We start from the raw sequence: 16,764 nt of genomic DNA on the forward strand, positions 1-16,764 counted from the left end.
CATTTGGACAGGCGGGGTCCCGAGACGTTTCCGGTATATAGGGAAACCCGACTCCAGCTGAGGATGCGCTGATGATTTGTTGTGGAATTATGAGGGGTTTGTTATTAGGTACGCAAAATTCTGCGAAATTTCTACTCTATGTACTCCGTTCTATTAGGTTGTGTAAATATGAAATGTTCAAATACTTAGAAGAGCACTGCAGCGCGGTATGTTTATTAATTTTACGTACACAGATCACCTTGCAATGGTTGTCATTAGGGGAGCGAATTCCTGAACGAGGAAAACAAGTTCTTGTGTGTTATAAGTTATGAATGATGTCTTAAGGTGTTAAGCGAGTTACTTCAAGGGGCTTCATTCAGAACCTTAAAGGGGAATATACACTGGACGAAGTCCTGAAGTTGATCATACAGCAATACAAGGTGTTTTCAAAGGTGTGGCTTTTTTTTGACAGCATCCAAGATGGCTGAGATACAACTCCTAGAAATTCGACAAAATTTCATTGAATTTCAAGTGCCGGACTGTGGTAGGTGACTCCGGCATCGCAAAAACGAAATAAAACTTAAACATATGGCTGTACAATGAATGATTCAGTACCAAGTTCATCGGATTAGATGCATCAGGTCACTTTTGAGAGAATCATAATTGTTGTATAGTGTAATTTGGGGTGAAAAAAATGTAGAAAATCGAGGCAGTTTCTTGAAAGTGCTTATGTCAGTTATTTTGAAAAAGTGCTATGATGTTTCCCCATTTCATCCTATTTTTACGACGATTGTTAGGATGTTCGAACAAGAAGATTGTGATGCCCATTATGGAAAACTTCGTGAATAATTTAGACGAATTTTATTGGTGAGATTTTGAAGTATTATTCTATTTTTTAAACTTGTGTCCTGAGTCTCTTCTGTCAGTTGGTATCGAAATGAGCCATTTCATGAAATCGTGTAAATTACTAAAAAATAAAGAGAACAATGAGGCAGTCGTAAGTTTCCATTTTCATTACCACGTAAATATCAAACGAAACCACATGGTCCAATCAGGAGATAAGTTTTTCCTACTGCTTTGCGATAATTCAGCTAACATGATCGGTCTAGGGTCGTATTAGGATCTATTTCAGTAATCATTTTCAATTTTGAAAGTTTTGTATACGCTTCATTTTGACCAGTTCGAACTTCTGTTAAAAGAAAGCTCACCTTTGAAAACACCCTGTAGGTATAAGGTGAGCCTTCGATTCTTACAAATATTTTAACAATAGATTCTTCAGATCAAAAGACAAGATATCACCTACGCTTTCCAGTTTTCTCAATATGACGTACCATAAAAAAACAAAATTCAAAGAACCCAACTCTTGAAACTAATTTGGAAGCTACCTAATAATAATAATAATAATAATAGTCTTTACTTCCTCATTGACAAATATAGATTGTATAGGAACGGTCAGAAAAATTATCAAATAAATGAATGAAGTTTCAAATTAGATAACCATCATGAGAATGGATTATGATTTCTAATGATGGACTCGAATTCCGTGAAGTTGTATATGCTATGTCCAGATAGCAATGTTCTTAGTTTCCTCTTAAATGTTGAATATTGGAGGTTCCGCATCTGGTCTGGCAGTTGGTTATAGAGTTGCACTCCAATATTATGGGTTTTCCTCAGTCTTTGACTTGGCTGTATGATATCTTCTTTATTTCTAGTATTGTAATTGTGTTGGTCTGAATGTTTTGAATACATGTTTAGATTTTTTCTTATGTGTGTTACTCTCTTGTATATAATTACTGCATACAGTGACATTATTCCGGATTCAGTGAATAAGTTTCTGCAGCTTGTGTTCCATGGAACTCGATAGATACTTCTCAGGGCTGCTTTCTGCATTCTGAATATTTTATCTAAGTGAACCGTTGCTCCATCACTCCAACTGATTATACCATAAGTCATCCTTGAGTGAAATAGGGAGTAGTAGGCAGTTATTGCTGTGTTTGTATTGGTGATCTCAGCAATTTTCTCAATAGCATATGTTGCTCCGGCCAGTTTGGCACTGAGATTATCAATGTGGACTCTCCAGCTCAGTTGTGCATCTAGTTGAACTCCTAGAAAGTTTGCTGAACTCGCTTTTGAGGTTTGACTCCTTTGTTTGGCACTAAAGACCAATGATGTTGTTTTGGCAGCATTCAGAAATACCACTCTTTGGCTTGAACCATAATGTCTTCATAAGTTGATTGAACGCTGGTGTCATCTTCAATCTCAACTGCATATGTTGTGTCGTCGACAAACATACAGGAAACAACTGTTCTTGGTATACTGGTGGCCATACTGGTTGGTGTTGTGTGGCATGTCATTGATATACAGAAGGAATAGTGGAGGGCCCAGTCTCGAACCTTGGACAACTCCCCTTGTTATTTTGAGAGCTTCACTTCTATTGTCATCCAATACAACTATCTGCTGTCGATCAGATAGGTATGATCTGAAAAGGTCCAAGCAAACACCACGTATGCCATATCTCTCCAGCTTCTCAAGCAGTATTGAGTGATTAACACAATCAAATGCTGCTGATAAGTCGGTAAATATTCCCAGACACTGATTTTTGTTCTCGAAACAATCTTGAATATGTTTGGTTAAAGAATGAATTGCCTCAGCTGTTGAAGTTCCTTTCCGAAATCCAAATTGGTTATGGCACAATATTTGTTTAGCATCCGTGAAGTCAACGAGGTAATTATAGACCACCCCTTCTAGTATCTTTGAAAATGCTGGCAGTATTGCAATTTGCCTAAAATGGTTGGCTATGGAAGGATCTCCTTTTTTGAAAATAGGGCAGATTTTGCCTATTTTCATTTTAGTTGGAAAGACTCCCTCTTCAAGACATGTATTCACGACATCCACCCATGGAAATATTTGAACGCTTTGTAAAATGAAAGTATTCTTCATATTATCTCGTATAATGGACCGTTTTCGAGTATTAAAAAGCATCTGTGAAATTTGAAAAATTGGGTACTTCGGCTGAATATAACTCTGTGTCAAAAATCGACAGATGTGTAGTGTCACAGATTTAGCTAGTTATTCTAGGGTTCATTTTGTTTTTATAGTGGTGGTACAGCTCGTTATGAATACTCAAAAAAGCTATAACTTTATATCAGGGCCGAATCGGAAAAATGGTATAGAAAAAAAGTGGTACTTTTGACCTCAAAAATATACTGTTGAAACATTTGAACGAATCATTCTGTATAGAGGGTGCTTTCAGAGGCGAATAGTTTTTATTTGAACAAACAATGGTTGTAGGTACACACTAAATAATTATGAAGCTTTTGCCATCATGAGGGTTCCCAGGATGGGCAATTATTGATAACACAGGCCAACACACATTTTGGTGCCTGCGATTTTTTAACTGTTCCTGAGTAATTTTTGGATGCAGAATGTAAAAAAGTTCTCAGATTTTGTCTATCAGATCTAGTTTTTGAGATTTTTTAAAAAATTGTGTATATAATTTACGTTATAACTGTTATAATATATAATATTACTATTGACAGTTAAAAAAAACAAAGACACATGGATTTGAGTATTTATTGCAAAAACTTAATTTACATAATTACATTAGTCACTAATCACATAAAAATTTTCTTTTATACGATTTTCTAGAATGGAGTTTACTAGGGCAGTCTCGCTGAAGGCTCCAGCAGTAGTCCGCCATCATGTGGCTATCCCATCGTCCTTGATAACGATCTTCCATAGTTTTAATATCCTGATGGGATCTTTCCCCCTGTTCTTCACTACAATCACCTAATTTTTCTGGAAAACGATCTAGGTGGCTGTGGAGGTAGTGAACTTTCATACTCATGTTACAGCCGAGAATATTGAAATTTGAAAGCATAGTTTCCACTAATTCTACGTAATTCTCTGCTTTATGATTGCCAAGAAAATTTTGTACTACTTGAACAAATGAACTCCAAGCGTTAGATTCAGTCTCGTTCATTTATGTGGTGAATTGTGGATCTTTAACAAGTTGCCTTATTTGAGGACCATCAAATATACTAGCTTTTAGTTTTTCCGTGCTAATGCCAGGAAATTTACGTGACAAATACCCAAAACAATTTCCATCTCGATTTAAAGCCTTCACAAATTGCTTCATTAGGCCTAGCTTGATATGCAAGGGCGGAAGTAAGATTTTTTCTCTTGAAACCAAAGGTTCGTTGATCACGTTTTGTATTCCTTGAATCATGACATCTCTTGAAGACCAATTTTTGTTAACCCAGTGCTCATTTTTAGCTCTGCTGTCCCAAAGGCACAAAAAACAAGGATATTTTGTATAACCACTCTGCTGTCCAAGGAGGAAGTTAATCATTTTTAAATCAGCACAAATTGACCACTGATGTTATTCTTCGTATTTAATTTTTCTCAAAACTAATGCTATTGTTTCATATTCTTCCTTCATGGTAGTAGAATGACCAATAGGAATTGAGCCATATTTGTTAAGTACATATTTATCTCTTTATTTGTTGTCCTTTATCAGAAAAAAATATACCATTTAACCTGTAACGTGTATCTCAGAAACTAGAGCTGATAGAAAAAATCTGGTGGCATTTTTGGGATCAGCACATTAAAAACATCTAAAATCAGATGTTAGATTTCCGGCACCAAATTTTCTTTTCATTTTGTTGGCCTGTGTAATATGAAGGACAAAAATGGAAATAAAAAAGGATATGATGTATTTCTATCTGCGAAAAATTCATCATGGACAAGGAAAACCATGTGGTTCATTCATCAATCACGAGATGAATTGTTACTGTTTTATCGATGATTTTTCGAACTGAATATTTTGTTCTCAGACAAGAAGATTGTCTCATCATGTGACCAATTTAAAAGTAGCTGATCGAAAAGAAGCCAGTATAATTACCAGAAAAAAATCATTCTTCTCTTCAGTAGAAAATTTTCACGTCGCATTTCCCTCGATGTGATAAAAAATAGGTCTGCAGGTTCCTTCGCTGGGGGAGGGACCTGGTTGCTGACAACTCAGGCCTGGTTCACATGTTCCGCTGAATCCTAAATCGCCACCGCAGGGTTCGCCCTCTGTCCTAGCGCATTCTTGACAGCATCTGCAACAAAGAATATAATTTTTATATTGCTACAAGCTAAACCAATATCTTTAAAGTTTGGAGATTCCACCTATCATGAATCTCTCGTTTGAAAAAATTCAGTGATTTTCATGTTTTCGGATTCTTAGATGAAATGGACGTTTTTTAAGGGCGAAATCCAAAGCGCTGTAACTCTGAAACAGGTAGCCTTTTGGCAAGGATAAAAAATTTGGGGGTCCTTATTTTGCCTCCAGAAGATGTTACCAAATTTTGCTGCAATCATTCCGGACCACACTGCGGAACATCTTCTAGTTGATAGTGTGAAATTTGAGGTCAAAAAAGTAAACCAGAGCTACGCAATAAATTAAAAAAAAGAAGATATCCACCGAAATTGTGAAAATCGAAAAATTGGAGTATCGAGCAATCATCAAGTACCTGTATTTAAAAGGGTTGAGAGGTGAGCAGATTTACGACGATATGCTTAATACCCTTGGTGAAATGCACTTCGTATGCGACCGTCAAAAATTGGACTGCAATCTTCAAAAAAGGTAAATTTTCCATTGAAGATGATGACCGACCGGGAAGGCCAACTTAAGTGTCAGTCCCCGAAAATATCGATGCAGTTCATGACATGATTTTATCAGACCGTGGAATGGGGCTAAAACGGATATCTGAAGCACTGAATATTTCATACGAACGCGTTCATTATATAGTTCATGTCAATTTGGACATGGACATGAGAAAAATTGCTGCAAAATGGATACCCAATTGTTTAAATGTTGACCAAAAGCGTGCAAGGGTAGAAGCATCGCGTTCGATCTGTGCTCGATTTGAAAACGATGTAGACTTCTTAAACCGAATTGTTACTATGGATGAGACTTGGGTACATTTCTACGATCCAGAAACAAAGCAACGGTCGATGGAATGGCGACACTCTGGTTCTCCAAGACCTAAGAAGTTTCGTGTCCAAAAATCTGCTGGAAAAGTTCTTGATTCAGGTTTTTGGGATTGCCATGGAGTAATCATGATTGATTTTTTGGATAAGGGTAGAACAATATCCGGAGATTACTATTCAACACTACTGCCCACTCTACGGGAAAAAATTAAAGAGAAAAGACGCGGAAAGCTATCCAAAGGTGTTATGTTTTTGCAGGACAACGCCCCTGCACACAAAACTCATGTTGCCATGCAAAAAATTCGTGATTTAGGGTTTGAATTACTCGAACACCCTTTTTATTCACCAGATTTGGCTCCATCCAACTATCATCTCGTTCCTCAACTGAAAAAAGTTTAAAATGTCGTAAATTTTCTTCCAACGAGGAGGTAATAAAAGCTGTGGACTGTGGAGGTCTGGTTTGCAGAGCAAGACGAAACATTCTTTGTAAGGTCTAGAGACGTTGCAGGTTCTCTGTAATAAATGTATCCAATTAAGAGGAGAATATGTTGAGTAACAAAATATTTTGACATTGAAATTTTGTTTGGTTCTATAGTAGGCTAAGAATAATATTTCCTCGTATTCGCTCCATAATTCAGTTTTAACAGGATCGGATGATACACGAAAAATAATGAGATATGTCAGTACGTATCCTGAGGGAGAAGTTGCCATGAAATAAGAGTAGAAACCCGTTTTCTGTTATGTCATATATAGAAGGAATTCTAAGAAGAATCGGTGCTTCACGTGCTCAATGACAATGATATCAATACTGAAGAAGAAAAATATTTGAATTTTTCTGTCCCCTAACGCACAAAAGGAATGGTATTATCCCTCCTGGGATTTCATGCGCTCTATAAACGACACTTCATTTATCAAGGGGTTCAATTCAGTGACAATATCATTCTTCCTGAATATATAGGATGTGGACCCTTTTTTTATCAGCCACTTACGATGCAAATGTATATTGTCAGTCTGCGTCTCTGCTTATCTATATAGCTGGATTACACAACAAGGCTGCTTTAAAAATAGAGAAGAGGCATAGTAAAACATTTTGTGAAAGCACTACGTGTCCAGAATTTGAACCTTCTATGACAAAACTGGATTGAAAGAACCTCTATTCAAAGTCCCCTAACACATTATTAAATACACGTGTGATTTTTCTGCAGATGAGATAACTCTATGAAAACTAATTTCATTTTTCAATGAACTATAATATAATTTTTGTAGTTTTCGGGTAATTCTTCTTCAAAATATGCACGAAGGTGATAAAACATTCCGATGTCGCTTGGTTTCTTCAAAGAACACAGTCTCGAAAACATCAGAGGCTGTTTTAGTTTTTCCAATTATAAAAGAGTGGGCTCTAACATTTGAAGAAAAAAAGAAACATTGTCTTTGACCGTACGAATATTTTAACAACCTCAAGACTCAACTGTTGAAATATTTGTACGAGTCAAAGACACCCTATACATATCTATTATGAGTAATCATATAGACTTATAGAGTGTAGGCATCGAAGTGAATCAACTTCAGGTCCGGCGAAGCTTCCAAAAACTCCTTATTCAACAAAAACTAACTTCGCCCCCATTCCCTGGAGAAATGCCTCTTGAACTTCCGCGTGTGTAAAACTTTCAGCAATTATATCACGAATTTAGACAGGATAACTCCGTAGTCTGTAGGCTCCGAAGCAGCACGAGGATAATGATACTCGCTGGGAGATCTAGTAACGATGTTTAATCTAGAAATAAGAGAACGCCAAATTAAGAGAACACACATTTGTTCAGCGCTTATCTTCCTCATATATGCTCGTTTTTCTTCATCTTGTAGGGGATTATACTCTGGCAATTAGTCCTAGAGATGTTTAAATTGCAGGTTGAACTTGGTGGGATTAGGCATTCGATTAAACTTTATTTCATTTTCGAAAGCAGTCCTCTTCTGTAGAAATAACAGAAATGAACGGTATTTTTGAATGAATATAGGTACTCATCTACAGGGCGAGTCTTTGAACCCTACCAATATTTTAACAGTACCTAGATTCTTGGGGTCAAAAGAAACACTTTTTTTCATTTACCATTTTTTCCGAATCAGCTCGGTTCAAAAGATACAAGCCGTAGGAAAACCATAAAAAACTTATTTTAAGTTCTATCGCACAAACGGTTTTATCAAATGAAATGAATTTCGAAATTCAATTTTTCATTTTTTCATTATGACCATTACGTACCATAAAAATACCAAAAATTCAAAGAACGCAACTCTTGAAACTAACTTGGACGCTATCTAATGAATACTTGAACTTTTTTTGAAATATACACGTATTCCTCATATTTTCTCGTATAATGCGCCGTTTTTGAGTAATTTGATGTTCAAAACTTAAATAGTATTTATGGAAAATTGGGTACTTTGGCTGAATATAACTCTGTTTGAAAGATCCACAGATGTGTAGTGTCACACATTAAGCTAGTTATTCTGAAGGTAGTTTTGTTTGTCCAGGGGTAGCACAGCTCAAAATCGAAACTTAAAATGGCTTTATCTTTTTATCAAAGCCGAATGGGAAAAAATGGTACATAGAGGAAAAAAGTGTTTCTTTCTATCTCAAGAATTCACTGTTAAAATATTCGTACGAGTCAAAGACTCACCTTTATATTTCGACAGAATGAAAGGTGCAATGGTTTTTCAACTGCCTGTATCTTTTGCACATTTTAAAGGACCTCAAGAATGTACAGGGTGGGCAAAATTCGTTGTCTAGTGAGGGGACCTCGAGATTATAGCAGCTTGAAGAAAACGGATGACCTTTTTCATGACTAATCCAAATCTGAAAACAGAATCGGCCTATCATTTCAAGATTTCGAGTTATAAACAGAAACTGAGATTTTGACGATTCCGAAAAGTTCCCATAACTTTTTTGTCTTTGAAGTTACAGATCTGAAACTTGAAACCTTCTATAGGCACTTGCATACCTAAAATCTACCAACAAAAGATTTTTTTCCAAAGCAAAACTAACAAATTCAATGAAAGTTTGCATTTAAAAATTTCACCAAATGATTCAAAATGAAAAAATATTTTGTGCTTTCATTCTACGTAAAAAAGTGCCTGTAGAAGGTTCAAGTTTCAGGTTTGTAACTGCAAAGACAAAAAAGTTATGAGAACTTTACGAAATTGTCAAACTCAAAAACGAAGTATCGTAGGAGGCTGCGGTTTTCACCATTCTTTGTTTTTCCGAAAATGAGCTCGGAAATGTATCAATTTTGCCCATCCTGTATACTGTTAAAATATTTGTACGTGTCAGAGATTCACCCTGTATAAAAAATTCGAGCAAAACAGTTCCCATTCTTCAGTCAACGAAATACATCCTTCAGGTTAAGTGTTGAAATGATTCAATAACGGGAAATTTCAAAACCATGAAGACATTTCCCGAGACATTCAGGTCATATTCTCGAGAGGTTATCCACTACGACGTTGTCACCACCAGGAACTCTCTTATTAGAAATAAATATCGAATAACAGCCCGCTGCGTCAGCTTAATCATTAATTAAGACGCTGTCAAGAGCTTCCTTGCAGAATATCACTTCAGTGTGTTTTAATCCTATTCGGGGTATCCACAGAAGCGAAAGATCTTGTACCTTCCTGTTATACACTTAAGTTGAAGGAAACATGACGTAAATTAATATGACAGCAGAAACTCGCCCACGAAGGAAATTCTAGTGGCTACGGAGGACATTTCTGGGACATATTCTTACAGCGTCGATTTTTCGGATTTCAGTTACTGATAGATACACAGGCTGTTTCACGAACTGTTGCACATAGCCTAATGGTGAATGGGGGTCATTTAGGTCTTTCAGAAAAGCTGCTTCTTTTGTACCCAAAGTCCAATAGATTCGGAGATACAGTTTGATTTATGGATTAAATTTTCAATATCCATAACTCGAGAACGTGTAGTCCGATTTTGATGAAAATTTGTGGAATAGTTTAATTCCAATAGATTTTTGAGATGGCACAGGCAACTCGCAAATTATCAGGACAGTATTCGAAATATTGACGGGTCAGAGCGATTTTCCACATTTTCATTTCAAAGCCCGAAAATCGAGTTGTTAAATTTTCGTTGGACCACATTGTATACCTAAATTAATTTTGATTATTATCATTTTAATGGATTTCTCGTTTTGCAAGTCAATCAAGAGGATCGATCAGCATTCATCATTCATTACGTGGTTCGCATACTGTTAAATCACTACTGATCCTTCATTGGAATTTATTCCATCGCAGGATTAGTTATACCAGTGTATCCACATAATAAATTCAATCGATTCTGTGAATTATACCTCCGATCGTATTCGAAGGTTTAAATCCAATGCCCTATATTGAAAGGGATTTTCATTAGAATCCGCTAAAGGACATTCTAACACAACTACCATACAAGTTGAACTAGGCACAAACAAATCATACCCAAACCTACCTACACGTTGTCGGATATAAAGGAAGCTTTAATATTCCACAACATTATTTCATGCCACTATTACTATTGCCGGAAGCAGAACCTTCTGTAACATTATCAGTTTTGCGAACGGTTGATACAAAGCGGATCACTCGCTTAATACCTCAATAATAGTTTGTAAAGTGTCAGATAAAAATTAATATCAACGACAGTCAACATATACTAGATTTGGAACTATGTATATCCCATTCACTTTTATAAAAAGATTGTGAGTGAAGAGGACGACAAAAAATTTTCTTTTTTGGGAAAAACCAAAATGATGGTGGCAATTGAGGATTTTATTTTCTGAAAAATCAGAAGATAGACGCTTTCTAATGAATATGTGAACATTTCGTAAAATGAAAGTATTCTTCATACACTTCGCAAAAAAATTAACGCACATTATGGAAATCTCAAATTAATTCTACAACTGAAGGTGTTCTCAATGATAATTATTTTTATCAGAATTATGCATGCATATGTTATCCACTTTCAACGGTTTTCTTCAATACATATGTTTTTCCCAGTAGGAATAAAAAAAGATGATATTATCAGATTTTGAATGTATTGGCTCCATTCTAAAATCAGTTGTTCTCGATCAATTCTAGTGATGAATAGTTTTTCTTTCGTTTGATTTTCTACATTCGATCGCTATGCAACGCGAAACACGCAATTTGACTCAAGAGGAATGTGCCCAAGCGGTAGTTTTGCGAGAAGAAGGGTGGACATACACAAGAATTGCAGAAAGGTTTGGAGTTTCTCATACAAGTGTGTCCAGAATGTTGCAGCGATTCAGGGAAACAGGTATGAATTTCCGAAGACCAGGACAGGATAGACCACGGGTGCCATTCAAGAACGTTACTTTGAGAGTGTCTTCGTTGAGACAACGGTTTGCAACCGCTCGCCTCCTACAAATTCAGCTTGAGCAAACTCATGAGGTGCAAATTAGCACTCAGACAATAAGAAATCGCCTCAGAGAATATGATTTAAGGCCTCGTGTCGCGGCAAGATCCCAGCTCTTACCCCAGCCCATCGAAGGGCGCGTTTGGATTTTGCGAGAGAGCATATCCATTGGGAAGAGGCCGATTGGGAAAGAGTTCTCTTCACAGATGAGTCTAGATTCTGCCTCTTCCATTGTGATTGACGTTCCCTTGTATACAGACGTCCACATGAAAGATATGCTCAGTGCAATTTCCTGAATACTACTGGTTTCGGGGGAGGATCGATTATGGTATGGGGTGGAATATCTTTGACTACTCGCACAGACCTAGTGGTCGTTGATAATGGAGCTATGAATGCTGATAAGTATGTAAGGAACATTCTTGAAGAGCATGTAGTGCCATTTGCCTCATACATTGGTGAAAATTCCATTTTTATGGACGATAATGCCAGACCCCATCGTGCGCGCATCGTTCAGGAGTACCTCGAAGAGGTTGAAGTCTCTCGAATGGAATGGCCAGCAAGAAGTCCAGATCTCAATCCGATTGAGCAGGTTTGGAACAACCTCAATAGAAGGCTGAGAAGTTCAGAAAATCATCCAGCTACTCTCAATGACTTAGGAATCCAACTCGGAGAAATCTGGGAAGGATTAGATCAGAACATTTTAAGATCACTCATTTTGAGTATGAACCGTCGTTGCCGAGCTGTAATTAACGCAAGGGGTGGAAATACCAAGTATTAAATCACTTATCAGCATTTCAGTATTTTGAAAATTGTTCATTTCTCTTCTTTCACATAAGATTCGGTGAAATCCTGAATTTTTCTTCCATTTAATGTGTCTTGTTTCGTTCAAAACCTTCCCGAGAGAACATAAAAAATAAGTTATAAAGTCAATGTAGAGTTAACTTTCATTAAAATTGAGATTTTCAGAATGTGTGTTAATTTTTTGCGCAGTGTATTTTGTCGTATTATGCGCAGTTTTAGAGTAATTTGATGTCCGAAAATTAAAAAGTTTCTGTGAAATTTGAAAAATTGGGTACTTCGGCTGAATGCGAATCTGTTTAAAAGATCCACAGGCGTGTGGTGTCACATATTCAGCTAGTTATTCTGAAGGTAATTTTCCAGGGGTGGCACAGCTCATTATAAAAACTTGAAATTGCTATATATCTTTTTATGAAAGCCAACCAAGTGCTTTTATAAAAGTGAATGGAGTATACCATATGGGGTTCACACAAAATTACTTCAGTTTCTTTCGAAGAAACTTCAACTGTCGAAAATTGCAATGTTCCATTTCTCATCGACTGCAGGGACATTTGTTATCGACAAAACGTTGATGTGCTGTGAAATTAATCAATCTTCTTCGTAGAGACCATCTGAGAGAACTGATAGCAGGAGCAGTCTTTTATGAGGTTCTTAGTTATGGTTCTGATGAGAACTCGAAAACGTGATGATTTTATCAATTTTCCCTCAGCTCCTACATTTCCACTTCATCTCGTTTCACGGAAAGAATTCACGACCTGATGGTGATGGCGGTGGGTGGAAATCGGTGCATGTAGCGAACTGAAATTGATTTGACCTGTTTTCCAAATTGAACATTGTATTTTACGCTTCGAGATGGAAGGTAACTTCGAAAAAATCGTGCGACACTTATCAGAATAAACGCTTCGCTGTTTCAGGAAAAAGTGTATTTATTTATTTATTTATTTATTTCTACACATACACCCAAGAAGGTAATTACATATGCAGAACAAGCACAAAAACTCTATTAACTACTTAACCTAGGAGAACAATTTTCTCACATTTCCCAAACTAGTATTGAACAAATCCAAGTCAAATTTTTCAATCAACTCATTGCATATAAGCATCATTTTATTAATGGGAGATGAGCTACTTTGCGTTACATGAAAAGTTTCCCTATTTCTAAGCCTCAGATATAAATTAGGTACTTTAAATTTGACAAGATCAACAAAATTACAGTCTTGAAATGTTAAATTATTTAAAATTTTGAAAATGAAAAGAACTGCGTTGCACTTGCGTCTGTTTATCAATGTGCACATATTGAAGTCTTCCAACATTGAAATATATGACTTCATGAAAGGATACTCATTGTATTTTTTCAGGTATAAGTATCGAAGGAATCTTTTTTGAACTTTTTCAATCATGTCAACATGACTTATGGTTAATGGCATCCATACCACTGAAGCATAATCAAGGTGTGGTCTCACAAGAGTTTTATATAGTAGAATAGTAGTATTACAATCAAAATCTTTGCTATTTCTAAGAACTAAACCTAGTATCTTGTAAGCTTTGTTGGTGATGAATTCAAAATGGGTGTTAAATTTCAGATTGTTTTGAAAGATTATACCCAAATCCTTAATTTCTGACTTGCGTTCAATGATTTCCGAATTAATTTCATAACTGAAATATATCGGGTTGGATTTTCGAGTGTAGGTGACAACATGACACTTCTTTATGTTGAGAGACATTTTATTAATCTTGAACCATTGTTCCACCCTATTCAAGTCCTCCTGCAATAGAGAGCAATCAAGTAGGCTCAAGATTCTCCTAGACAACTTGAAATCATCCGCGAACAACAATGCCAATGAGAATCGCAAACAGGCAGGAAGGTCATTAACAAATATCAGAAACAGCAATGGCCCCAGTATGCTACCCTGAGGAACACCAGAACTCTGTATTATATTTTGTGAAAACTCATCCCCAACTTTCACAACTTGTATTCTTTGATGCAAATAGGATCCAATAAAAGCACACGCATCCCTCGAAAAGTCATTCATAGCAAGTTTATTGACCAGAAGTCTGTGATTGACTCTATCAAAAGCTTTTTCACAGTCGGTATATACCGTGTCAAGTTGGAAACCTTTTTCTATTGCTTCCACTGCAAGCTCGGTAAAAGAGCAAAGATTACTTATGGTTGATTTCCCTTGAACAAAACCATGTTGGGACTTATTGAATTCAATATTGGAGTTTTTAATTATATCATTATATATTATTATTTCAAATAGTTTGGATAGGGCATTCAAAATGCTAATTGGTCGATAGTTTTCAATGATATTTGTTTGTCCTTTTTTATGGACGGGAGTTATTATAGATGGCTTGAGAAGGTCAGGAAAAGTATTCTCTGAAAGTGATAAATTAAATATGTGAAGCAGTGGATCTATTAGAAAGTCAATACAGCCTTTGTAGATGTAGGACGGAATATTATCGGAACCATTAGATTTTTTTGGTTTCAGCCTTTTCGTAGCGTTCCTAAGATCATCCTCTGAAATGACGGAAAATTTGAAACGTCCCCATGTCGAATTAATCTCACACGAATCAACTTCACTGGTGTATATGGATTCAAAGAAGGTAGCAAAAGCACATGAAATTTCTTTTGCGTTATTGAGCAATTCTTGGTTGAATTGCATCGATGTTGGAATTTTATTTTGAGATTTCTTTTCACCAATAAACGACCAGAATGATGAAGGATTACTATTGATATTTTTTTCAAGTTGTTTTTTATATCTTACATACTCAAGTTTTGTTTGATGCTTCACTTCCTTTCTGAGAGAAGAAAACATAGCACCATCTTCATCTCTCAGATTCTTATGTAATTTATTTTTATTAATTATTTTTTGTTTCAATTCCGGGGAGAACCATATGGGAAATTTATGCCTTCTCACAGACGTCGAATTATTATATTTAGGAATAGACTGATCCAGTATAGTGTAAAGTTTGTCATAAAACAGGTCTAAACTTTCATTAACACTCCCACAACTAATTACGTCTGACCAGTTACATTGAGACATCAGATTGTAGAGTAACATATAGTCACCTCTAGAGTAGTTATAATCATGTTTCTTTACGAATCCATTTTCTAGTTGTTTATCTTGTTGAAACTGAAAGGAGAGCTCAAGTGCCGGATGATATCCGTCCTCGCAAAGAAGAGGAACTTGTGATTTCCGCACCAATAGATTCATATCGGAAAATATCAAATCCAGCATTCTACCCATAAAGTTTGGAAATTCATTGAGTTGCTTCAAATCAAATAAATTCATGAAACCATTGACTAACGTACTTTTTAAACAGTTTTCAGAGAAAATAGGGATGTTAAAATCTCCTAGTATCAGTAGATTCTTATCATCTAATAAAACATTATCGAAAATGTTAAAGTAGCTTTCGTACAAAGTATGATCTGATTTTGGCGGAAAATACGCAACAGAGACATAGCACTCACAATTTCCCATCAGTAGTCTCAACAGCACACAATCCAAAACACACTCAGTTTCAATCACTTCAAAACCTATATCACATTTGACTGCAAATAGAACACCTCCTCCCCTGGTTTGGCCAGTGTTTCTGTCACTCCTTACTACCACATAACAATCATCAAAAATTTCCTCATTAAGTATTCCATCGTTCAACCAAGTTTCTGTCAGGGCGATAATATCAAAATCAGATGATAATACACTGGTGTATAGATCTTCCGTCTTGGACCTCAAACCTCGGACATTCTGGTAATATACTGTTAGTTGTTTGTGTTGTTGAGTTGATAGCCTGTCAGTTGAGTTTCGCTCTTCGGTGCAGGCTTCCTCCGTAAAAAATGAGAAACAATCGCACCTTTCGGCCACAAATCTTTATTCCAAGCCTTTTTTAGCTGCTCCTGACAAATTGTGACTTTCATGGAAGCATGGTGGGAAGGATGTTTGGAGGGATGTATCTCACAAACAACATTTCCGAGTTTCTTCTCCAGCAACTTCACCATATCTTCCACCTTGGTAGATGGATTCAGTCTAGTAACGTGAAGGGATGTTAATTTTGGGACAGTCTGAACGATTTCATCATCACTTCGTCCAACAAGAATTTTTCTCTTCTTTTTACTCTGAACAACCCTGAAGCCCTCGGAATCGGATTCAACTCTTTCAGGCTTAGATATGGACAAGGCCTCGATGGAATTATTTTTTGCCTCTTCGTTAAATTTAGAGTTATTGATCCTTACCCTTGACTGACACTCCATTTTTGATGTGTTCTTGGTAAGATCAATCGAATCAATTTTCAACAATTCGTCCCGGGCCTTCTTAGTCTCAATTCCTTTGTTTATTTGTTTTTCTCCGTTTTCAACAACATCGGTATTTTGAATTGTTCCGGTATCAATCAGCTGTGCAGCCGATATAGCGTCAACGTTAACATACCGTCCCCGCTGATAACTTTTTGTAGAATTCAACTTTTTATTAAGGTCATCAATCGTTGATTCCCGTTCCATCAGTTTCGATTCCAACGTAGAAATTTCAAATTTCAACAATGAAATATTCTCCACTAAAATGGAATTATTATCCTCCAAACCAGCAATGATCCTACATAGCAAA

General features: G+C 36.3%; 1 protein-coding gene across 1 annotated transcript in view; it reads right to left on the reverse strand.

Annotated features, from left to right (window-relative positions):
* LOC123316422 (insulin-like growth factor-binding protein 7) overlaps positions 1 to 16,764 on the reverse strand; it is a 230,900-nt gene that overhangs the window by 15,252 nt on the left and 198,884 nt on the right. Inside the window, exon 3 of the mRNA XM_044902496.1 lies at positions 4,883 to 5,081. Coding sequence (XP_044758431.1) covers positions 4,919 to 5,081 — 163 coding nt within the window. The 3' untranslated portion in view covers positions 4,883 to 4,918. The remainder of the gene's footprint in view (positions 1 to 4,882; positions 5,082 to 16,764) is intronic.

Source organism: Coccinella septempunctata, chromosome 1 (genome assembly GCF_907165205.1).
Source record: "Coccinella septempunctata chromosome 1, icCocSept1.1, whole genome shotgun sequence".
NCBI lineage: Eukaryota > Metazoa > Arthropoda > Insecta > Coleoptera > Coccinellidae > Coccinella > Coccinella septempunctata.